Genomic DNA, 26,256 nt, shown 5'->3' with positions numbered 1-26,256 from the left:
TTTGATGGCTTACTCTCCTCTACCCAGCCATTACTTGGTGAATTTCTCAGGAGTTGGTCATAGCGTTTCTTCTCTTCCACATTCTGCTTTCTTCCAAGAGAGTTCACCACATCTGTGACTTCAGTTTCCAACTACAGTATAATGTCAGTGATCCCCGGTCCCCACCCAGCCCTTTACTTCAAATCTCTGGGATGGACATTTTCTCCAGACTATAAGCACAAATAACCCAATGTTTCTCAACCTCTCAATGTGAATGTCTCAAATATACCTCAAACTAACCATGTCCAAATAATCACCCTCTTAATCAAATATGATCCTCTTCTAATGTTCTTATCTTAATGAAATTATCATTCAGCATTCAATGCACAAGTCAGAAACTTAGTAACATTCTTAACATTTACCTTTTATTAAATCCTCATATCTGTTTCTTCCAAAGAAGACCAAAGCATGTCAATTATTACCTCCTAAGTATTTCTTACATCTCTGTATTTCTTTCCATTTGTACTGTCAAAACCCTAGTCCAAATTGCCAGCATTCCTCTCCTGGATTGTTGTAAAAACTTTGTAAGTATTCCAACTAAAATGTTACCATCTATAATCTGAAAAAAATACTGGATGGAAATTTTTAAGTCCTCACATCTGTGAAGGAAGCATAGTAAACTCTGAAATTTTCAAAATGCCTATAGAAATGATGATAATTATTCAAATACACAACAGAAACATCTATCCACATTACACATTATCATTAATAAATACCATCCTGTTTAGAGTAAGTGGTTTGAGAATTGGTAGAGAAAAAAGATGAATGATGAGCACTATTTCCATTTTGCTACATCTTCTGCTCTGTATCTGACCTTTCAAAACCAGAGTATCCGACATGACATTTCTCACTCAGTCTTTTCCAGATTGTTTTGGGGTCATCTGAAAGCCTGGGAAAGCTCTGATGTGCTTCTCCAATACGGGTAAGAAAGTCTTTCGTATGAAGATATTCATCTATTTTCTCTTGGAGTAGAAGTGACTCCAGTAAAGTCTTTTTCTGTTTCAGGAAGGCAGATAGGGCCAGTTCTGCTCTTTTCTTGTTACAGTCGGGACAATGAGAAGAAATGTGTTGCTTATCTGTTGCCACCTGTTCGGATGTTGTCCTCATGTTTTTAAAATAGATTCTGTTCAAAAGCTCATCAGGGACCGTACAGTTTAAGGCATCTATCTCTGGGGCCTCTGCATCTGATCTAAGCTGCAGCTTTTTATGTCGGTTGCTCTTTTTCCCCTTAGAGTTCACTCTGTGATGGATCAGGTTTATTTTAACGGCACAGAAAGACTGAAGAGCATTCAGTTCTTCAAGAGATGCCTGAGTGATTTCTGTTTGAAGTTTAGTGTTTGGTTGGTACTGTCCAGAGTTCGTTTCCTTGCCCTTGAGGTTATTGATCCATTTTCTGCTCAACTTCTTTTCACTATTTTTTAAGTCTGAAAGCTCAGATTGCTTGTCTCCATATTCCAAGCATGTAGCCGGTGTTCCACTCCCAGGTTTGCTCCCAGGGGCACAGGACGAGGGCTGCAGTCCTTCAGAGGTGCTGAATGAACAGGAACTCTGTACCTCATCAGTAAAGGACTCGAAGGTCTCCTGCGAAAGGTCCGCCATAGTCTTGATGCCCGTTTGGGCCCGTTCCCCTTGCTGCTCTGAATCCTCGGACTTCTAGGCAGAAGGCCATCGCATTGCATCACGCTCTGCGCCTCATCTTCCTTGCCATGGTCAACACTGCCCCAGGTCTGACCTGAATCCACAGGGGTGGGTTATGGAGCCGGCAGTTCATCGGGGCTCCTCTTCCGGGCGACGCCTTTCCGCTGCCTGGGCAACCGGGGACGGTCATGCGCAGTGGGTCGCTGCGGCGCAGCTCTCCTCCCCTTCCTCCGCCTTTCCCGGAGCCGGCTCCGCCTGCGTAGTTCCTGCCGGGTTTTCCGGGCCGCTCTCTCCGTTCGCTCTCCGGAGTCTCCTCCTCGATGCTATTTTAAGTACAAAATCTAATAATCCTTGAGAAAAGGTTGCAAACTCCCCTTCCCCAGGGGCCAAAAAAGTGTACACGTGTATGAGGCCAAAGGGAAAGGCGGCCTCCGACTAATCCTAGAATGCATGCCCCGCCTAAATGCATTAAAAAGCAAACAAACAAACAAACAAACAAAAAACTCCTGCTGGCCAAAAAAGCACAAGCAAAAGCATATCTGCCAGTCATACAGCCGGATCATCTAATCATAGATCGCGTGTTAGGTTAAAACTCAAATTCTGAAACCATCCTGCAGGACTCCTGCATGACACGGCTCCTACCTGTTTCTCCAGCGTCATCTTGCACAGCCTTCTGTGCTTTAGCGTTTTGGACGATCTTGCAGTTTTCCCAAATCACGGCTTCTCAGGTCCTCGTCCTCGTCCCACTCCGAATGGCACAGCAACACCTCTTTTCTCTATTTATAGGATTAATTACTAATCCTCCTTCAAGTCCCATTTTATCAGGAAGAGCATCATACCCACCCTGTTCCCAAACACTTCACAGCCTTCCTTTCACGGTTTGCAACTGTCTGTTTGTATGCATATTTGATAATTGCCTCCGCATCGCCTCCCCCCCCACCCCCGGATAAAAACTCCATGAAGGCAGAAATCATGTCATTGTTGCCCAGCGGTCAGCAGGTACCTGATACATAGTGTGTTCAATAAAATCTTTGTTAAATAAATGTATTGAATAGCTGTGGAAACAAATAAGTATTACCTCACACAGGTCCACTCCTGGATCTTGTGGAATAAGTACTCCAAGCTCAAGGAACTCCAGTCTTTTCTACTTACTGAGCCCCCCAAATTAGGCTGCCACTCGTGATACATTCTTTTGCAACAGACTTTTTAAAAATATTGCAGTTTTATTAACAACTATCCTCAGAAATTTTGAAATGTTAACTCCAAAGATTGACTTTTTCTAGATCTTAATAAATATCTGAGTCTAGGTCTTAGTAAATACTTGAGATATTTTTCAAGAGAATGGGTTCCCTTGCTCAGTTCCCTCTGTGTGTGTGTGTGGCAGGGAAGGGTGTTATTTAAGTCTAGCCAGATATATTTAGTATTTTTCAAAAAACGTTCACTTCATGGCAAAAAGTCTGAAATGTTCAAAAAGGATCTTTCAGATATGAGCAGCTTCATATAGAAGATAGAGCAAACCCAACTTCTTTTATTCAACTCAAATCATATTTTATCACATAATGTTAGTGTTTAAGAAGAGGTAATAGATAATTTGTGGTTAATTCCAGGTAATTTCCAACATCTCAAGGGCTCAAGATTTTCATTTTTCATTTTTGTTTTGAAAATCTCTCTCATTCCCTGAAATATTTACACATTCATATTTACCCACAACTCATTATAATACACATTTTTCCTCAAAACACTGAGCAAGGAAGCTATACTTTAAAGTATATTCATATCTTTTGATATGCTAACTATCTGGAATAATCTGTCTCAATATTTTTTTAAAATACTGTTGTAAATACCTCAATTTTATAAAAATAACTTTATCCTAGAAGCAAGTAAATTTGCTAAATTAACCAATTTCCTTGTAATAACCATCAGGACTCAGTAAATTGTTTAACATTCTAATACGTGTATTATCTACAGAAGTAAAATAGCTCAACAGCACTATCATTATCAACTAAGATTCATGAAGACAGAGGGCAAAGTTTGTTTTTAAATATAGAAGCTACTACTCTTGTATAAACCTTATAATTTTACCTTTCAAATCTAAATCTGTCACAGAGTAACATTTAAAGGTGACACTACTTAAAATGTTCACTCTTGTTATCAGTTTTCTCTGTATGAAATAAAAATAATATTTGCCTTCTGTCTTGAGAATTGTCAGTGATGTACATGTGAAAAGAAAATCTCAACGTTCCAGAAGCAGTACTGGTAAAAATATATATTCCTTATTGTTTAGAGATTCTGAAGAGAATTGTGAACAAGTGTGATGTCTTAAACTAATTTTTTTTTTTTATTTAGATGTTTCAAGTGAGAGAAAAAGAAACACAAAAACCAGGAATGCGTAAAGGGGAAAAGGGAGTAGGGAGTTGCAACTTTCTATCTTATCTAAAATCTTTTTTACTATCCCAGCGGATACAAGTCACTATACTTAAAGATTTTATCAAGATTTTTCAGAGGGGAAAAAAATGTAGTGTGTCATTTTAAACTTTTTTTTGTTTGTTTCTATCAGGAAGAGAAAGATCAAAAAAATTGACAGGAAATATTTATAGCCTGCCCAGAAAATTCCTAGAAACATTTCAGTATCTCAATAACTTAGTTACATAATTGCTTCTTTAATTAGCAAATATCTGTGAACTTTTTTTTGCAAAACTGAAATTAATTACTTAAAACTAAAATTAACTAAAGCTAAAAAAAAAATTACCTAATCAACATTCAAGTGTGCCAAGAAAATACTGCATTTTTATTTTCCATTATTAATGTAATCTTCTTTACAAGTTCTCACTCATTTTTGTAGCTATGGAAAACATTAACCTTGATAGTCAATGATATCCTAGGTATATCTATGTCCATCAGTCTCATTCAATGTTAATATGATTTCCTAACAGAACTATTCCTTCCTCCCATATTCTTTTTCCCAAGATGGTGCTTTGTGGAGTAGAAAACTTGATTATCTTTGGGGCATTTGGTGTAGGGGCCCTAACTTTGTGCAGATCTTTTTGCTAGTCTCCACTGCAGAGTGCAAGTGGTCCCTGGTCATATGCTGTTTTCCACCAACGCACAGATAGTCTGGTTCTTTCTAGGATCCTGACAAAAATCCAAAGCTACGAGAACTTGTCAGAACCTCTCCGGGCTATCTTGTCTATATCTTGACATCCACAGGTACTTCAGTTCTTTGAACAGCCTGCTGAGAAGCAGTAGAGATAGAGAGGAATGTGGTCTGGCACACACAGCATAGCCTAGAACCCTTGTCTCCTTGCCATCACGCAGGCGACTTCCTCTGACAAGCTCTTCTTCCAGAAATCTCAAGCATCTTGGCATCTCTTAGGGGCTGATTGGAATATTGGGGTCCTTTAGAGACCATATTGTGGCTGAAAGTTGCCTGGGGTCATGGTGGGAGGTGATAAGAAGGAAAGAGATAAATCAAGTGCTTCCAGCCTAACCATGCTGTGGCTCTACTTGTACCGTCCTGCTGTCACTGTCTCTTCTCTCATAGTTCTTAATGCGGAGCAGGGCAAAAGCTCTTCCAGCCTTCCCTCAACAATCAGATATGGTTTGTAGCTATGGGGCTCAACCCCAGAGACAGGTGGTCAATACAAATCAGTCTTCCTCTCCGATTCCATCTCTCTCTCATTTCTCTTTCCTTGGCGGGAGAAGGGCAAGCTTTTCTTCCTGTCTGGCAAGCACTCCTCCTCCAAGGGATCATAGTGGCCTCCTTGCCAAGGTAACATTTGGCCTGTACCCTTTCCTGGATCCGTTGTGGTAGACAGGGTACCAAGAGGGAATCTAGTTTATGAATAAGGGAAATTAAGTTGACAGAACCTTTGAAACAGCCTACGCTTTACGTAAACTCTGCAACACTGTGCTTGGTTCTGTGAGCAAATGAAATATTATTTCCTCTCCCACGGGGCTAAGTTGAATGTATCAGAAATCTCACTCTGAGAAACCATTTTTGTGGAGTAAGGAATTTTACATCACTCATGATAAAAAATGATTTCAATTTACAGTGCACTGGTTGTTCTTCATATTTAAAAAATGTTTTACCAGACAAATATCTCAGTCTTTTCGTTCTTTTTTTTTTATATGTCTTCAGTTTTATTACTTTTCTGAAATTGATTTATTGCCTTATGAAGAGTTGCCTCTTACGTTAATAGCTATTGTTTTGCAAAGATGACATGTGTTTATTGTAGTTACTTTAAAAGATAAAAACAAGCCACAAATATTGATTTTAAGTAAAAGTTACCTGAATTCTGACCTTCCAAAGATAATCACTATAAACACTTATAAAACATTTTAATACTTTTCCTTGAATAATTTTTAATAGAACCTAGATTATATTGGACTGTGGTTTTATGAACTCTATTCTTCATTACCAGTAACATGAACACTTTTCCATTCAATTTATAAACATTGTTTTTCAACATAATTTTAAAGGTAGTATTGCATTATTTGATTTATTTAACTAATAAAACTATTTAAACATAAGACATTTCCGGTTTTTTGCACCTAAAAATTATTGGAATAAATATATTTCTAGCTAAATCTTTATACACATTCATAGCTATATATTGAGGATAAATTCTAAAAATTGTATTTGGTAGGTCAAAATGTGTGTGTAATTTTAAGACTTCTGAGATAGCTATCCTCTCTCTTCACTTTTTTATCCTTCCCTCCTGCAGTATTAAAAATTCCAAGATATAATATTATTTTGTCCATGATAACACAGTTTATATTGCTAGTAGGCCTTTTTAATAACATAGCCATATTATTGTGACTGTCACATCTAAAACATAATAATTCCTTAATATCATTTAATAATTATTCTATATTCAAATTTTTCTCATTGTCTCAAAAATCCTTTTTACGAATTGAGTTCCCATAATCAGGGCCTGAACAAGGGCCATTCACTGCATTTGGCTGACATGGTTCTCCTGTCTTGTAGTCAACAACACTTAAAAGGTAAAACAATTTTAAAAACTAAAAAGAAAAAAAGGAGCAGACAGAGAAGTTTGACTTTTTTCTCTGCATTTGTCATGTTCCCTACTTTAATAATTCAGCATACTCTACACATTGCTTTATACCTGTTGTTTGTTTGTTTTTTTCTCCTAAAAATATATCCTGAATATCACTGCACATCAGCTTAGAGACGTCTTCTGCATTTCTCTCTATGACTGCATGGTTTTCCATTATGGGAATGTTATTCCCACATTTTGATGTGCATTTTGTGATTATAAAAGAAAATTTTTTTTTGTATTTTTGGAGGTGTATCTCAAACAAGACTCCTAAGAGCAAGATTACTGAATCAAAGAATAAAGGTATATGTAGTTTTTCCAAATATTTCCAAATTCCCCCCATAAGGGTATACATTCTGCAGTCCTCCAGCAAATGTTTGTGAGTGCCTGTTCCCAAGAGCATGGCTAACAGGAGATGTGCTTAAATTTAAAAATTTTTGTAAATCTAATGGAGTAAATTTATCAATCATTTTCCTTTATTACTCTTGGATTCTTAGTCAGATTTAGAAATTTTTTTTCTACTCTGATGTTATTAAGAAAGTCACTCATGTTTTCTTATAGTACTTGTGATTCTTTTAACTCCCTTGCTTTAAAACTGATTCTTTTATGTTTTCTTCTCTAATACAGTATGAAGAATGAATTTAATTTTATATTTTTCTAAATGGCTGTCCAGTAATCCCAATGATACAAAATGTTCTTTATTACCTCACTGTCTTTAGATGCTGCCTTTTTCATAAATTCCCATATGCACGTAGGTTCCCCCCAACCCTGGAATTTCAACTCTAATACATTGGTCCGTTTTTCTATTCACATACCAATACCATACTGTTTTAATAGGCTCTATAACATGTTTTAACATCTGATAGTGCCAGAATCCTCTCCTCCATTTTCAGGAATTTCTTGGATGTTCTTATTTGTTTGTTTTTCCAAATGACTCTTACAACCAGCTGCTCTTGCTCTGGATTGAAGTAAAGAACATATGGTATTTTTTTGAAATGTTCTAAATTTATAAACATTAAGGATTTTTTTAAATTGGGTTTTCCTATCCAGAAATATAGTATATCTTTCCAGTACTCAAGGGTACTTTGGCATCTTTTAAGTATTTTTCTTCATTTAATGGTTCTGTCCATTTCTTTTTAAATTTATGTATTTTGTTTTATTTTGTATACTTTTATTTTGGTGATTGTAAAGTATGTTGTTTCTTCTGCTGTATTTTCTAACTGCTTATTATTTGTGTATTAGAATGCTACAGATTTCAATATTTTTATAGCCTGCTACTTGAATAAATTTGTGTTGCTTTAGAGTAGCTTTTTATTTTATTAAGGTTATTTATTTTATTTTTATATAGGCTTGTTTCGTTCTTTTACTGTTTAGTTATATGAATTTTAACCATTTATGAATTCATGTAACCACCACCAAAATCAAGATACAGAATTTCCTTGTGCTATCTCGCTGAAAGTCACCCCCTCAATCTACCCATGACACCTGTCTGTAAGAGTTTCTTCATTGATTTTTGTCTTGTGATTTTCCAAGGATATAGTTGTATTATTTATAAGTTAAGGTAGTCTCTTCCTTTCTAATTCTTATTCCTATAATTACTTTATCTTGTTTAAGTTCTTTGGCTAATACCTCTAACACAACATGAAATAGTAGTGGAGTTAGTAACCTTATCCACTTAAAAAATTGGATATTTAGCTTTGTCTTTCATTTTTAAAACATATATAAAACTTCTAGTCTAGAAATGTTTCTGAAGTTAGAAAAACAAAAAGTCAAAATGATCTGCAAAATATAAAACTGTTCTATAAAATGCTATTACAGCAAAACTCTGGTAGATAGATAAAATGTTGAAGAAATTCATAAATTAATAGAGAACAAACTCTCCAATTAAATATTTTACAGAAATCTGCCATCTGTGTTCTTTCAATATTGCCAAAGCATTATTCACATCACCAAGATTTGTATTTTAAAAACTTAAGTTTAAATAAAATTCAATCCTGCAAATGTGGTGGGTTTTTCTTTTTAAATAATTTGTAAATATGTGATATTTATCTAAATTTATTCTACATAGTTATAGACAAATTGATTAATACAAAACTTACAAAGTAGCAACACAGTTTGAACCTAGTTATTCTAAATGTCCCAGTTCTAACAAATATATTTTTTAGAATTAAGAAAGACAAGCTTAATTGCAGTTATCTTTTTTTTTAAGAAAATTACCAGAGGTGTGGAACATTCTTTTTTCTTTGTGTAGAGTATTAATTTTCTGGGGTTGCTATGATAAAGTACTACAAACTAAGTGACCTGTGCAACAGAAATTGTCTCACAGTTTAATAGAAGTCTGAACTCAAGGCATAGTAGGGTTGGTTTCTTTTGAGGTCTGTGAAGGAAGAGTCTGTTCCAGGCTTCTCCTCAACTTGTAGATGGCCATCTTCATGTTCATACAGCGTTCTCCCTGTCTGCCTGTCTCTAGGTCCAGATTTCACCTTTTCATAAAGACGCCAGTCATGTTGGTGTCCAGTATTGGTGTCCTGCCCTAATGACCTCATTTTAACTTGATTACCTCTGTAAAGACCCTATCTCCAAATAAAGTCACATTCTGAGGTACTAGGGGTTAGGACTTTAACACAGGAATTTAGGGGGTAGGGGAGACAATTCAACCTATAAGATAAGATTTATGTGAAAACCAAATAAAAAGCTAATTAGACAGTCTGCTCCTCAGATAGGCTTTTAGTGTAAAACTGCTAATGATTTTGCTAGGTGAGAAAAATAGAATTGTTAAGTACAGGGACTTGAGGCCAACTGCCTTATAGGTGTACCTAGAACTACATTATAGTAAGTATCACTTTATTTGTCTGTAACTTAAGAAGCATGTTCATTTTAGATGATGGCCCCTGGGGGCCTTTGTGAGTACAAGTTGTATTCTCTGATATTATCACAAACTTGACTGGCAAGCTTGTAGACTGTTTACATCTAGTTTTCTAAGTAAAAAATTGTTGTTCTTATTGGAAAATAAGTAAAATTTAATTTTTTTAATTTTATGCAGTTTTTTATAAGATATTTTGATTGGTGCATTTCAGGATTTTTAATGTTTGCAGGCATTAAACAGTGACTTCCCACTGCTCCATCTGAGTATCTGGTAAAATTCCAAGAAGTATAGATCATAAGTTACTCAGTTATTTTAGAAATAAATATCTCCAATATATTTAAAGGCATCAGTGGTGATATTCTTCACAAAAAATAATGTGAAATGTGATTTTGAATTGTATGATCTCTTTTGCCATTTTGCTTGGAAAATTCTGTGGTAAGAGCATACTACAGAGGTTTTCTAGCCTTATTAATTTCCCTTTCATTGTTGTTTAAATGCAGAACTGTTCTCAGCATCTTTATACAATTTTATGCAATAGGTCCCTGAGCCTTCCGGCCGTACTATTTAAGATTAACCTCCCTCAGCATCTAGCAAACTAATGTAAATTTGAACCTAAATATAATGTATTTCTCTTCAAAACACAGAGGATATATAAAATGAATTCAGAAATGTTGGCATTGATTTGAATTTGAGTTAAATAGTTTTGTGTTTTCCTTGAGGGTCAGAGGTCTGTGGCTCTGGATGACTGAGGGAAAAGATTAAAATTCACAGTGGTTTTCCTGAAAACTACTGCATAGAATTATTTTTCTTCTAGTCAGTATCTTTGCAAAGTATTTTACTGTAATTTTCCTACTTACAAAGTAAGCTTTCACTGTACAATGAATATTCATATGATTGCATAGGGTTGAATGACATAGAAATTGCAAATAATTTTGTTTGAGACCAGTCTTTCTGTACAAATATTATATTGAAGTGTTCAAAGTAATCATAAAAATATCACTGTGCTCTGGAAAGACATCTAATGTAATAAATTGAGCTCACATGCTCAACTTATTTTATCTCCTTATTTTAGATAGGCATTTTCCAAAAACAAACTCTATCACTGAAGAATGTAAGACTGTTTCTTTAGAGCCTTCCATGCTTAACTTGAAAGCTGTCAACCCGGGAGGCTGAAACAGAGCAAGATTATGAAACCTGAGTGAATAGCTCATTCTTTGCGCCCATGCCCTTGCTGCGCACTGCCCCCTGGTACTAGCCTGAGAGGTATGCACTATGATAGCTAATGAAGCACTTCCTTTATGTCCCACTGACCAGAACTCTTATTTGAAGCCCGAATATTATGCCACTGAAATCGCACAATGTCAGCCTTTGTTCTGGCTAGCAGAGGCTGTTTCTTGTCTTTTCTGTGGCTAAATTTTTTGCATCAAACTTGTTAGACCCTTTACTAAGACGTGTGGCTATATGTCATTAAACCACGTCACTGTTTGTGAAATTGGTTTTATTGTTTTGTTTTCCCCTTTTTTATTACAGCATCTCCTCAAAGCCACAGATTTATCATTCTGTAACCCCTCGGAGATAAAGGCATAGAAGCAAGGCCATCCTTTATGTTAAATATAGTGATAACAGTTAACATCATGAGACTGAGAACAAGAATAAAATTCATTCAAAATTAAGAGAAGGGCATCAAATGGATCAAAATTAGTTGGACTGCCTAATCCTAAATGTAGCTAAGAAGCATTAAGAGTAGTCCACTTGCTGTATTTTAATGTGTCATTCTGTGTTATCTGATCTTCCTTCCCTCAACTATTAATATATAGATATGTCCCAACCCAAGCTTCAACAAAGTAAGCTAAAGAACAATTGTGATTCCCGTAGACTTCTATAAAATACAGGCTTCAGTTAACCTCAGAACACACAAGAGATGTTCGAAGGGTCTTCAGAGCATAAAACAAAACAAAACAAAAAAACTTACGAAGGAATTGCACCAAGTTCTTCACATTTGTTTCTTGGAATGGGATAGGGATAGCAGCACCCATCTCTTACGGTGGTACTAAGTATTAAGTGAACTAATAGAGACAAGATCTTATCACCCAATACAGGGAAGTTATAGTCACCACCATCACTGCAGTTCTGGAGTGGATTTAATAGCAGAGCCTGAAGACTAAAATCCTTCTAGTACTGCCGCCTCCACTATGACTTGTTTAATTTTTCATAAGTGTTTTACTTTTCTGATTCCTGAGTTTCGCATTTGTAGCCTGTTTACCAAATAAAGACTGTCCAAAACACTAGTAAAAATACTTTGAACAGCAAATAACTACAAATTACTTCTTCGAATGAAAGCAAAAAAAAAAAAAAATCAAGTGATTAAAACACATGAACTCCTTGGGCCCTACTAGCTCAACATTTCTACCATCTTCATATTTTTTCTGAATTTTCTGATGTCCCAATTTTAGTGAGATTATCAGACTTTCCAGGTCAAAAGAATATAAATGCCAGAAAAGTAAGTCTCACAATGCTAGCCTTTGTTCTAGCTAGCAGAGGTCAGGTTCTGTCCTATCCTTTGCTAAAATGCATTCACCAACTTTTTAAAACTCTTTAAATATAAAAGCATGTCTCTATATAAAGTTTATTTTGTTTTCCTCCCTTCTTGTCACATTTTTAGGTGAAAAAGTGTTTTTGAGCAAATTTTCTAACCTTTGAAGAAGAAAAATTCTGTTAGTAAATAAAGCTATAATCTGAATTAGCTTCAGATTTTGATTTCATGTTAGAACATATGTCATATGTAATAGCATTATAATGTTAGTAATAGCATTAATGCATTTGTCAGATCTGTAGTATTTCTGATAATTGCTGAATCACTTCCCCACAGCACATATTAAGATATTTTAAAAGTATACCTAAAAAACTGTTGAATTCTCACAACATTTTCTGAACTATAATGATGTCCCTCCTCTCCACTCCTCACCTAATACTTGTATTGTTTAGAAGTAAGTTAAAGATCAAAACCAGTTCTGGAAATTGTTTGGAGTAGAAGTTGAAAACTACTAATGTGGTTTCTGCCAACCTTTTAAAGATGATCTGTAGGCTTTCTTTTCTAAGTGTTTCACTAGCTCACAAAAAAAAAAAGGTATCTAGGTTAAGTATCTGTACTTGACAAGTATATCTGAACAAAATGATTAATCGAAATGAAGACAAATTCCATGTGAGATTATAATACTATTTTATCAATATTTTTAGCAATTTATGTTTGAGCTCCAAATTATCATCTTGATCGGATGCTTCTCAGGACAAGTGATACTTTTTCCATCTATTCGACATGCCCACCCTCCACCCATCAGAATAAAACTATATCTCACAGACAGTTCTGCTATAGCCCAGTGACTCAGGAACATGGTGTTCTAAGACTCACAGAGCAAAAGGAATTCAAAAAGGATGCCTAGCAACCTATTTCCACTTATATAGTATTCCATTTCCCACAAAAAGGCAGCAAATATTAAAAACAATTTCTAAGTAATTTGATTTCATACACTTTTTCATACTGCTACTATTTGAAGATATTTATGTTATTGAGAGTCTAGAATTATTAGATATCAATAGTAATCAGACAATAGCAAAAATTGTTAATTGGAATTGGTCAAGAAACTGGTTATGAGGTTATAAACTCATGAATCATAGAGCAGAAACTCACAGATGAGCTAAGAAATCTGAACCCTGGGAATCATCCATGCGTCCTTTCTCTGCCCCATCACACAGCTCCAGTCACACATAACCCCCTTCAAGACACCTCTGCAAGCTGTCTGCTTTTCTTTAGTGTCTTTTCAAATCCCCTAGTAAAGGACTTCATCATCTTTCACTGGCTGGAATGCACCTGTCTTCAGGATGCCCTCACAACCTCTAGACTCTCCCCCACATTCTTCACTTCCTTTCTCCTGTCCTTCTGCACCAACTCCTTTCTCAATAACTATCCATACTGCAACCACAGTGAGGCACAGCTCAGACTCCATCCCCCTCCTTCTTGTTTCTTATTACTTCTCATCATTTTGTCCTGTCTGAAACGAATTTCAAGTGACTTCCTGGAATATGGATTGGCTTTTACAGATTGCAAAAAAATAAATAAATAAAAACAAAACAAAACAAGAAAACAGTGACACATTCAGGATAGTACAGTTACTAAAAGCTTTCTGTAAAAACACTTGAGGAAGGAAAAGAAAGGAAATTGTTTAAGCAGCTGAAAATTCTCCTGAGAACTATAATAACACTTAGTATCCAGCAGCATTTCCCTCTGCCTCCTACCCAGTTCTCCTTACTGATGACCATTCACCCTTCAGGCCTCAGCTCATCTATCCCTTCCTCAGACAAGCCTTTCCCTCCACCCCCTCTACCCATGCTTTCAGTGCCCAGAATGTGCATAGAACAACCACCACATTGTCAATAAGCTCACAATTGGGTATTAAATTGTTTACTGTCATTTATAACTAATAGACTATAAGTCCCACCACGCCTGGGAAGACTTTGTCTTCTCCACTGGTAAATTATGTGTCTCGCACCTATCCAGTCATAGTACATTTGGAAAAGAATAAATGACTGAAATGGTTAAATAATTGATTTGATAGTCTGGCAACCATTCTGGCAAGTCAGCAGCATCTCTGATAGCTTTCTTGTCAGAAGTAGGCATATGTTTTCCCTATTGTTGCATTGCATATAATGGTGATTCAGGGTCTTGAAATGATTGAACAGCCAGGCCTCATTCAGGAAAAAAGCACGCCTATCAGGTGTCCAGCCTAGGTCTGCATTTGGGTCATTTTGGGGACATTCTGAAGTTTGATTTAGAAGATTTCTGAATGGCATTGGGCATGAGTTGTAGGAAAGAGAAGAGTCATGGATGAGAAACTGCAAAGATTTGAGTTATCATTAATGGAAACAGAAAAAAATACAAGAAAAACAAGTGGAGGGGAAGAGTGAAATTGAGGTGTTGGAAATTCTAATTCTGAGACGTCTTTTAGACACATAAGTGGAAACATTAAATAGGTATCACAGTATATAAGTCTGGAGACCAAGGGAAGGAACATGGAAATGGCATTTTAGAAGGTTGAAAGTCATGAACATGTAGGTAGTATCTAAAGCAGTGAGGCTGGAGGAGGTCACAAGAGAAATGTTTATATATATGAAGAGAAATGAGGAAGCCCTGTGTCCTGTAATATCAAAGATTGGGAACATCAAGGACCCAGCAAAGGACACTGAAGAATAGCAAGGGAAACACACAAAAAAAACAGGGAAATGTAGTGTTTTCGAAGCTCAGTGAAGAAAGCATTTTAAAGATAAGGAAGTAATCAACCATATCAGACACCTCAAGTAAGACAAAGGCTGAGAATTAACCATTTGATTTATTAATGTGGAAGAATGTGGTGACCTTGACAAGAGTAGCCTTGAAGTGATAGGGATCAAAGACACATGGAAAGTCATTGTTTAGAGAGTTGGAAGAGAGAAAATAGAGACAATGAATTTAGATAACTCTTGAAATTCATTGCTATCAAGGGGAACAGAAAAAGGAGAAATAGCTGGAGGAGCAGGTGGAATCAAGAGATTATTTTTAATAGGAGAGAAAAATAGTACTTATGTATGCTGATGAGACATCCAGTCAAATGGGAAAATATACAGATGCAGGAGACAAGAAGAGAAAGGCTTCAGTGATACCTACAGCAGGTGAGAGAGGAAGGGATTGAGTCCATGTATGGAAAGATTGACCAGAGAGGCACACAGAAAGATGGTCTAAAATAATATGAAGAAAGGTGGTGTATATATACACAAAAGCTGATGGGCATTTACTTTGCAGTATAATGATTTATACAGGTTACTCTGTTGATTGTTGACAATTAACAATCCATGGCACATTAGTGGCTAATGCTGTCAAAGTTTAAATATGTTAATGTTCTGTGGGTGTTGATAACTATTGCATTAATGAGACCAATATTGTATAAGCTGAAATAACAAGCTTTTAGTTTAATATTCCCATTCCAAATTCTGTGGCTAACCAATGACAGCCAACTAAATACCTTAAAAACATAATGCTTTTCCATAAAAGAAAATAATTTCCTCCAACTTATCAAATAAAAAGATGAGTTATCATGGAAGAGGATGTTGGAAACATGAGAGCAACCTGCCCTCATGATCAACCCAGACTTGTGCTTAAGACAAATCCATTTTAAGAAACAGACATGATACTAGATTCCATTCAAACTATCTATGCCTACATATGTCTGAAAATCTGTGTGCACCGAGAGATATGTTAATGCAAATTGCAGACCATGGTTTAAAAGAATGAGTGCTAATTGAAAGTCTATGAGCTTGATTCTTAGTCTTTGCTCACTATAACTGATTTTTGATTGTGTAAATCACTTCACCCAATGAATCTTAATTCTATCTTTTTGCAAAGTAAGGGAGTTAGGCAAAGGCAATATTTCCCAGAGTTTTCAAAAGAATATTCATCATCAATTGTTCTTTGATGTGTGTGTGTGTGTGGTCAAAGTAGCTTGGGAAATGCTATCAACTATGCTGTCTTTTTTGTGGAAAAAACAATATGCATTGGTAGAATACATTCACTAAAACTTCTTGCAGGAGAAAAGTCCATTTAACTTCAGTTAGCACATTGATTTCTAGACTACTTGACCGTAAAAAAAAAAGTTTCATTTTGTACTTTGGAACATACTTCAAGAATCTCTGAACTGGAGTAATCCATGATTCTTCCTAGCTTAACGATTCCATGGTTTAACATAAAACATGTAGCCAGATTTAAGGCATAACTGCAGTCACCAATCTGATAAAATAAGCTTAAAACCTATCAAATACATGAACTATTTAAAGATAGTTGAAACTGCTTTAGAAATAACAAAGAATGTGCATAATAGTATTTTGATTTAAGATTCTGTTGTATCATTTATTTTCTATAACTACAAAGTGATTTTGCAGAATACCAAATGCTTCCATATAAATTTTGTCACCATTGGATGGGAAAGAGGATTATCCTCATCTTTAACTGTAAAATTCAAGCAGATCATGTAAAATGTGTCTGTGTTGGTGTCTCTGTTGTGTGGTCAGGATAGTTGCCTAGCCTTGAGACCAAATCCTGAAGTCTCAAAGGTGAAGACACATCACTTGTTTCTCTAATCTCAGTACCGATCTGGCACATAGTAGGCACAACAAATATTTCCTAAATGAATATAAATGTTTCAGCCTATTCATACGTATTTCTAAAACAAGCCAGATTGCCATCTTTGAAAACAGTGGAAAGGATAAAAAAGGATAACACATTGCTAGACTGACTCTTTAAGCTCCAGCGTTTTCATATGATCCTTGAAAATCCAAATGTATTACATCCTTAAATTGCCTTTGTCTATTTTGGCAGTAATACACTCAGAGTTCTTTTGGAGATTAGTTTAATACGATCCTCCGTTCCTGAAACCATGCAGGCCTGTTTCAATCAACCTGTTCTTTTCCAGATGTCTTTTCTACCACATCCTTTAACTTGGCTTAAAATTTTAATTCCTCTGCTGTTTAACGTGTCAGCCTTTTTTAGGCTGGTTGTGTCACATACATAAGTTATGTTATGTGTGTTAGCTACACAGCAATGATTCTGTGTGAGTTCACTGGGAAGTCTTATAAAAACGTGGAAGCACAAATAGCGGAAATGTAACTGTAGGGTTAGAGCAGTTAAATTTGCTTACCTCTTACCTTGCCCCGTGCTTTGTAGAGAGTTTTTGAAACAATTTTCAACTCAGATGGAAGAGCTTTCTAATACAGTTTGTAGTTTTCTTCAGAATAATGAGTTATTTTTTTTAAAAGGCTTTTAAGAAAGCTGTTGAATCTCTTGTATTATAGTTAGTTTACCTGCCCTTCTGTGTCTCGTCCTATTACTCACAGCTCTATCCTCTCACTAAGACTGATTATTGAATATAACTGACTTCGAAAGAAATGTCTTACAGGAATTTCTACTTAACTTGTTTATTTTTCTCAAGTGTTTTTACTGCTAGTTTTTGCCAGCCCTACAGTAGGAAAATGTCCTTTTTGTGAGTGGATACTCATTTCTCGATTTTTAATATAATTGATCAATTATAACTAAAGTTATTAGAAGGGGAAAAGTCCCAAAATTGGATCAATCTCTTATTTTGCAAATTGAGTGGATAAAGTATAAAAGAGAGAAGAATCCTTTCACTGAAATTTAGTGATTATAGTTGTCCTTTCACTCGATGTATTTCAACATTTTTCTGGACCCCCCAAAAAAGCATTTTCTAAAAAGAGAAATTCTGTTGTCAAAAACACTATGAGATGCTCACTATGACTCAGCTAAAAATTAATCAATAATAATACTTATCCATAGAAACTATATTGTATTGATTACTGACCGTCTTGTTTATCGATATGTTGTCATATAAATAGATCGTATTTCTATGCTATCAAGAGGTGGTGTGCTCTTAAGATGTGAGGTCACCTAAAGCCACCATTTAGCCATGTATTGCTAAATCCATATGAGAGCTAACCAGGGTAAGAATAGTTTCCTAAACCTCCATTGCAATCTTTATATCAGACTTCTTTTTCCAGAAGTGATAATATGTATAAATATTTGTACAATTATGTTATTACTCTTAGGGTAAATATTTGATGTTATTTGTTAAGCACTTCTTATATGCCTGGTAATGAAAACAAAAAGAATTACCTCAGGTTTAACTGAGAGGTTTTTTCCTGAAGAAGATATAAACAAGGCACATTAACTTTGAAGTTGTCTTGGCAGTTGATATAAGACAGTTGAATATCTCTAATGGAACTGGAGTAAACGGATGGGGGAGTAAACTCATTAATTTAACAATTCTCTACCATTTTCCACTTTCAGATGAATAACCCCTTAGGAGCACCTGGAAAATGCCTCAGCTGTTCTTTAAAAAATTTATTTTATATTCCTCATAGCTTTTTAAATTTCTTTTAAAAATCCTGTAATATTATCCATCATCTTCATACCTACTTCCATATTCCAGAATCACATATCTCTGCAAGTCTCATCTCTTATTTTCCCTCTGGAAACTAATTTTTGTTAATTCAGTTTAATAATAGATGCTTGGTTTCCAGGAATGGATGAGAATACACAGATAGACAAGTATTAGTGGAGTGTGTGAGTGTTAAAAATAACCAGTCTGGGAGTACAGAATGCTATGGAAATATATAATAGCATTAGCTGATCGAGTGTGGTGGGGGGTGAGGTGAGGGTAAGGAGAGGATAATTAAACTTAACAAGAAGAACTAATAACAGCAACAATACACAGATTGAATTCTTGCTCTGTGCTGGACACTATGCCTATATATGTGTATGCCTTAGGTATATGCCTTACATGTATATATTACCCTAATAGACAAACACTTAATATTTTAGGACTTAGTATTGCATACTTTAAGTGTTATTTTAGATTGATCTATGTTGAAGTGTGGGTGTGCTTGAAAAAATATCAGGGGCATTAATACTCATATAGAATCTTGAAGATGAAAAATTTCATCCAAATGACAAGGAAGGAAGAGAGATTCGACGAAAGGGAACAATGAAAAATGTGTGAGGAATGAGTGAGAGATAGAGGTGTTTTAGGAATTGGCAAGTATTTCAAAATGACTAGATAATGTGTCTATAGAGACCAGAGCTGGGAGAAGAAATCAGCAAGGGAGGAGGAGTCAGATATACAAAGGTAGGGATTAAGACAAGAGTACAAATAGAGGCTAAATATTTAAGATATAAATCAATCTAAAAAATACTTATGGTATATTGTGTTTTCCAGCCTCGACATATATGCCTTCTTAATGCATGAGCCATATCTGTCTTTGCTGCCAGCAGAGGCAAAACCTACACATATTTACAATATTCAGAGCAATAGGGTATACCCACCCTTCTTTTTTCAGACAAAGAACAAGAGATGGGGAGAAGTACTTAGGGCCTGAAGAGTGTTAGTCGAGAGAGTGATGTCTGTGGTTACAGTTTTGCTATGTCAAAGACAGATATACATGTTTTCTTCTTCAATAAATTTAATAATTGTGACTTGCCAGGGAAATATTAATAATCAATAAATAATAACCATCTAGAATCTCCAGGAGGTTATAAGAAAATCTGTTCAGTTGTTTGTTGTAAGTTCTAAATTGAAACTACTATTATTACCCAATTATGTTGATTTGATGCAAGGTAATACTGTACGTTCATTATATCATCAGCTTTCTGTCAGATAATGTGAAATTTTCCTCATTATTTTAATGAAACAGTCCCATGCAATAAAAGTAGCTGATTCATCAAAAGATTTTAAGGAATTATTTGTCATAGAGATTCAACATATGATTATTATTAAGAGTATGTTTTTTATATATAACTTAATTCAAGAAGAGAGAACTTCTCCAAAGATTTCTTCACTGTAAGATACATAGAATGTCTATTTCAGGAAATGTAGGATTGTTTTAACAACATACAGCATTCTAGAGACTCTTGCCAAGTTATGACAGAAAACCATGATTGATGAATAAAATATGGACGATGGAAAGAAGCCTAAACCTGGGATATAATATTCCAGAGTAATTAGGGCCAAACTAAGATGTTGACCCCGTTGGAAGCTTGGCCTATCTTCTAATGCTAGCTTTCATTATCAAAAGGCAGTGTAGACTGAGTGGATCCTAAAATAAAGACCCAAGAGAACAGAGGACTCTGGTATTTCCGTAGTTTGCATGAAACTTCAATGCGGAAGCAGAATGATACGTTGGTGATTCATGGATGAACTAGTCATGTTCTATAAATGAGACATCTGGAAGGTGATTTCAAGTTGCACCTTGAACATAATCTTGTAAAACTTTTCAGCTAAATATGGCTTTTTTAAAAGTTCCTCTGTTGATTCCAGTATGAAGGATGTAATTCAACCCTGTTATGGCTTTTTAAAGTGTTCCAAAGTATTTCACCATATTAAAATAGTTTTTCAAGATTGAGATTTATAAACATTTTACATTGCAACTGATTAAAAGAAAACAAATTCTCGAATTCTTGGTCTATTTTTAATGCTTGGACATTAAATTGCAGAATAATTTCAGACCATGAAATTCCATGGGTATTTAGAATTTATGGTGGCCTGTGATTATTGCTGAAATAAAGATTAATGACCAATATGAGAAAACCATTACATCTGACAGTCTGACCATGGGCCCTGCAAATAGCATATCCTTTACAGGATTTTCAAAACTATTTTTGACTTTATAATAGATAAGAATCCCAAGATGCCATAAAAATGTTTTCTTAATCTGGTCTCCTATTCTCTTCAACATATCTTTGAAGCCAATGCACACATCTAATGACTATGTATGAACTCTTGTAGTTGGCTGGTATCCCACTGCACCTTTTAAAAAGTCAATAAACTTAAGGTTGCAAAAATGATTAATTTTTAATATGTTTAATAGAGTTTATAGCATTTTATTCATCATGAAGTGTGGAAACATTGGATTCCAATTTTCTTAATTGCTATCCGTAATACTATAATAATGCTGAAGTTTTACTAACTCTGTAGACAAATGAAAGATACCAGGCAAACACAAAGGTTTTTGTTTTCAAATATATTATTTATCTTAGTATAAGTGGTTCAACCAGATGTAGAATTTTAATCTCCAGATTCCAAATTCAATGTGTTGTCATCAGTAGTATCATCATCATCTGGCTAAATGCTCTCTATATATGGTAGGAAACTAGAACTGATAAAGTAAATTAAACAGAGCCCAACACCACTACAGAGTCAATTTATAATAGACTGAGGTTTTAAGAACAGAGAATAGGAAGGGTAAACCTTGTCCATATGATGCACCACGACCCAATCCTGGGAATGCAGGAAGCCACCTTGGGCCCCACTTTGTCCAGGAAAGTCAAGGTGAACACTGCCAGGTAAAGGTGACTTAGAGGAAACCCAAAGTTTTTCTCCGAGGCATTCATGAAGTTGAAGCTTTCCCAGTTCTTTCCTATCCTTTATAGACATCTCCCTATTACTTTTCAATCAAATTCTTTGCTGTAATTTAAATAGGATGTCCATAATGTTTTGGTCATTTAATAAATGGGCATTTAATAAATTATTTATTCTTCAGATAACTAGTTCTTCAAATACTGTTTCTAAATGTTGCAGTTTAAATTTAGTTACTCTTGCATTCACTGATAATTAGTTTTTTTAAATCCTATTAAGTACCTACTGTATGCCATGCACTGTCTTAGCACTGAGAAATAAAACAAAAATATAAAATACCAGCCCGTGTAGACAGGACTGCAGTACCGCACAACTCCGAAATGAGGTGCGAGGGCACTGTTAAACTTGAAGTCTATGTGAAGAGCGCCCCTTTAGGTTGGCAGTGTACCGACGGTGTGTGTGACCCTTACATGGTGGTGACTGCTCCAGGATGTAGCAAACTCATTTAAGCAGCATTACTGAGCAAAGAAATGTTGAAGTGTATTGTCCAAGTGAATTTCGCAAAAGAAATAAAGCTTACTCAAAAAATGCCAAAATATTTTTAACCATGTTAACAGACAACTTTTTTAAATGGATTGTACACTTTCATGCCTTGTTAAACAGAATATACCGATCAGACTTAACTTACTCTTAATGACTCCATTTCATCCTCTTGAACATAGGCTATTAGACTGTGCTAAAATTCAGTAATTATTCTCAGGGGCATGAATCATGCACAATAGTATGCAATCACTGAGCAGCCCCAGCTGCTATACTTTTCAGTTCTTTTGTCTGCTTTTTGTAATCTCTCTCTTCATGCTGTCGGCTCTCAGATCCTCCCATCTCTGCACCTATTACTAAGTTTCATTTTCTCATGCTAAAGTACTGTGTTTAATCTACTATGTAAGGATTAGCTACATAGCCAAACTGGCTCCAAACAATTATACCTGCTACAGTCTCTCTCTTTCCATATATATGTATATATATGATCACAAGGAAATACATGATGAGGAAATACACTGATAAAACTTGTTCAGTTTGGCTGCTCTGAGACCTTCCTTTGGCCTCTGGATTGCAAGTTGCTGGGTTTGTCATTTAAGTGACCAGTGTATTAAGTAACTTCCTGTAAGCGTGCATGTGTGTGTCTATGTGTGTTTGTGTGTTTTTGTGTGTGACGGAGACAGACAGAGAGAGAGAGAATGACAAAGAAAGGAGAGATAAATTGATTTATTTGTTATTGTATATGGGATACAAATGATATAAAACAATGAATAGTAAAATAACTTTGTCATTCTATATCTGTGTGATGACTGCATATACTATTTCACCTAAATTATCTATTTCTGAATTTAAGGAAATTTACAACACAAAATAACTACAATTCTACAAGGTACTACTTCAGGAAAGCCTGCAAAGTTATATTTCCTCTAGTCTAACCTCTCAAAAATTTCTTTCCTACTTTTCATTCATTTCTTTTAATTGACTATATTTAAAACTAAATGTTTATTAAACACAAATCATATACAATGCAATCATTAGAACAAGCAATAATAGCTTCTTCGTGTTCAATTTATCACATACTTGCCAAGTAGATTGTAAATCTAGTTTATGATTAGAAAATCAATGTAATTTATGACATCGACAGAAAAAAAGAAGAAAAACTGTATCATAATTACAATAAATTGCAATAAATGACAAGTTATTTGTCACATAAACATTTGACAAATTTCTTTTGACATCAATTACAATAAATTATAAAATGTAAGAAGTATATATTTGTTAAACATCTGACAAATGTGTAATTGACATTTGACAAATATATATTGAATGAAACTATCTTTATTAATAGACAACATAACCAACTAGGTAGAAAATTCTAAGAAATCTACAAAAAAGCTATTAGATCTAATAAGTATTCAATCACATCTCAAATTATAATATCAATATATAAAAATCAATTGAGTTTTTATATATTAGCAATAATTTAAACTGTTAAGAATAGCATTAAAAATAGAAAATATTTATGCATAATTTAACCAAAAATGCAAAACTTACTAGTTAAAAACTGTAAAACATTGCTGAATGTTTAAGAAGACCTAAATAAATCTAGAAATATCACATGTTTATTGATCTGGAAATCAATAGTGTTAAGAAGTGTATTTTCCTCAGATTGATCTATAGATTCAATGCAATCCCAATAAAAATTTCAGAAGACTTTCATTTGAAGGAATTTACAAACTGCTTCTAAAAATTGTGTGAAAATTCAAAGGATCTAAAATAGTCAAAATCAATTTTGAGAAAAAAGACATAAAATTACAATAGTCAAGACAGTATGGTATTGTTGACAACATAGAATTACAAATAAAACAGAATAGAGAATTCATAGAGAGGTCCACACATACATAGTCAATTTAATGTCAACAAAAATATAAAGTTAATTCGGTAGTTAAAAGATTGTCTTTTCAACAAATGTTACCAAAAATTTGTATATCCATATGCTAAAGATATATATATATATATATATATATATATGCCATTACCTTACACCATATATACTAATTATCTCTACAGAGATCATTGACCTAAATATAAAAGCTGAAGCTATAAAACATCTAAAATGAAACACAGGGGGAAATATTTGTATCTTAAGTTATGTAAATATTTATTAGATAAGACAGAAAACTCTCAAACCACAAAAAAAAAACTTCATCTTGATTAAAAACATTTGTCCCACCAAAAGACACTCTTAAGAAAATGAAAAGAAAGCCACAGGCTGGGAGAAGATATTAGCAAAATATATAGTGACAAAGAACCTAAATTCAGAATATATTAGTGTTCTTACAACTCAATAATTAGAAAACAAAACCCAAGTGAAAATTTGGCAAAAGATGCAACTGACACTTCACCAAAGAATATAATACATAAATGTCAAATAAATACATGAAAAATTCTTAATATCATTAGGACTATGAAAATTAATATCACAATTAGATACCACACACACCCATTAGAATGATTGAGGTTTTAAAATTTGACCATACTAAGTGTTTTCAGGATGTAGAATAACTGGACCTCTCAGAAATTGTTGGATATGTTCTCTAATATTGTTCATCTATATTAGAGTACAGTTCAGCACTTTTTTATGTAATTAAATATACACTTAACATATTACCTAGGAATTCCATTCTTAGGTACTTACCTAAGAGAAAGAAAACATACCTCCGTACAAACACTTGTACATACCAGCTTTATTTGTTATAATCCCAAACTGGAAAAAAACCCACTTATCCATCAGGTTGTGAATAGTTAAACAAATGGTGGTTTGTGCGTACAGTGGAATACCACTCAGCAGTGAAAGGGTTGAATTACTGCCATGCACAGCAACCTGAATGAATATCAACATGTTATCCTGAATGAAAGAAGTCAGATCTAAAAGGAAACATAATGTATGATTTTACTTATATGATATTCTAGAAAAAGTAAAACCATAGTTTCAGAAAGAAGCTCCATGATTGCTAGTGTCAGGGGTTAAGAGAAAGGAAGGGATGACAGCAGAGGGTACAAGGGCACTTTATGGTGTGAATATGATGTTCTATAGCATGGTTTTGGTGTTGATTACAGGACTTTATATATTTATCAAAGCTCATCAGATTTACACTTGAAATTGGTGACTTGTATTATAGTAAATTATAACTCAGTGAAGCTAATAATACTAATAAAGAATAAGTCTGTTAAATTGCTTGATAGCGCAGTAATGTGGAACATCAGTTCCATGTCTCTCAAAGAGAATTGTGATAGTTCTTAACAGTTAAGATACTGTGTTTATTGTACAAAAATTGATAACACAGATTGCTAAATCCTAAGAGGATGGTATGAACTCTTTCTTGTCCTGGTCTTCTTCTGTGTTCAGGATCTATCCTGACATTCAAAACCACGTTTGTAGATGGCTATTTGAACCAATCCCTAGATGAGTGATGGTCATGTACAAGGCTTCGTTAACTAACTGGGGTTTCTTATCTTGTCCTAACAGGATCATTACTAACCTCAGGAATAATTAATTTTGTACTCAAGCCTAACAAGCATTTTGGTGATAACAAAAATTGATTGAGCTTAATGCATGCTTTTGAACAATACTTATAGAAAAAATAGCTAAAGTTTGTCCAGACACCATTTTGTAAGGGATAGTGCTTATGTGGTTTATCCAATTCAAGAATCAGAATGTTGAGTGAGATTTTATATTTAGTACTAGACTTCAATCACCTCACTTTAATCATATCTAGAAAGATTCATTAAAACTAGGATTTCATAAAGACCACGAAGTCATTCGCTAAGAAGGATTGAAATTTTACTGTGGAGTGGAATATATAAACAGTTGATTTAAGTTTAGACCTATTTTTAACCATAGTAAAGTAGCAATTAAATGCTTATGTGAGATCATGGAACTGACTGCAGTGAATTTTGACCAAATCTTCTCCAGCTTTTGCTGTGTTCCTGAATTTATTCACTTATTTTTGATGTCTGTGTTTCTCAATATCTCATGTTTGCCATACCATTATACCCTTCTTTTTTTAAAAATCAGGACTGTTATATATTGAGTGTCAGAACATTCTCAAAATCTGTGTGATTACCTTAAACTCAAAGTCCTCTGTAACTAGGTTTATAAAGCTCT

The 26,256-nt window shown here is 34.6% G+C and overlaps 1 protein-coding gene across 1 annotated transcript; it reads right to left on the bottom strand.

Moving 5' to 3' along the window:
- Positions 1 to 382: 382 nt before the first annotated feature.
- Positions 383 to 1,838, bottom strand: C26H8orf48 (chromosome 26 C8orf48 homolog). Its single transcript, XM_031691474.2, has one exon. The coding sequence runs from the start codon at positions 1,636 to 1,638 to the stop codon at positions 829 to 831; it is 810 nt and encodes a 269-aa protein (XP_031547334.2). The 5' UTR covers positions 1,639 to 1,838; the 3' UTR covers positions 383 to 828.
- Positions 1,839 to 26,256: the final 24,418 nt, after the last annotated feature.

This window comes from Vicugna pacos, chromosome 26, assembly GCF_048564905.1.
Source record: "Vicugna pacos chromosome 26, VicPac4, whole genome shotgun sequence".
NCBI lineage: Eukaryota > Metazoa > Chordata > Mammalia > Artiodactyla > Camelidae > Vicugna > Vicugna pacos.
This window is presented reverse-complemented; position numbering and strand designations above follow the sequence as displayed.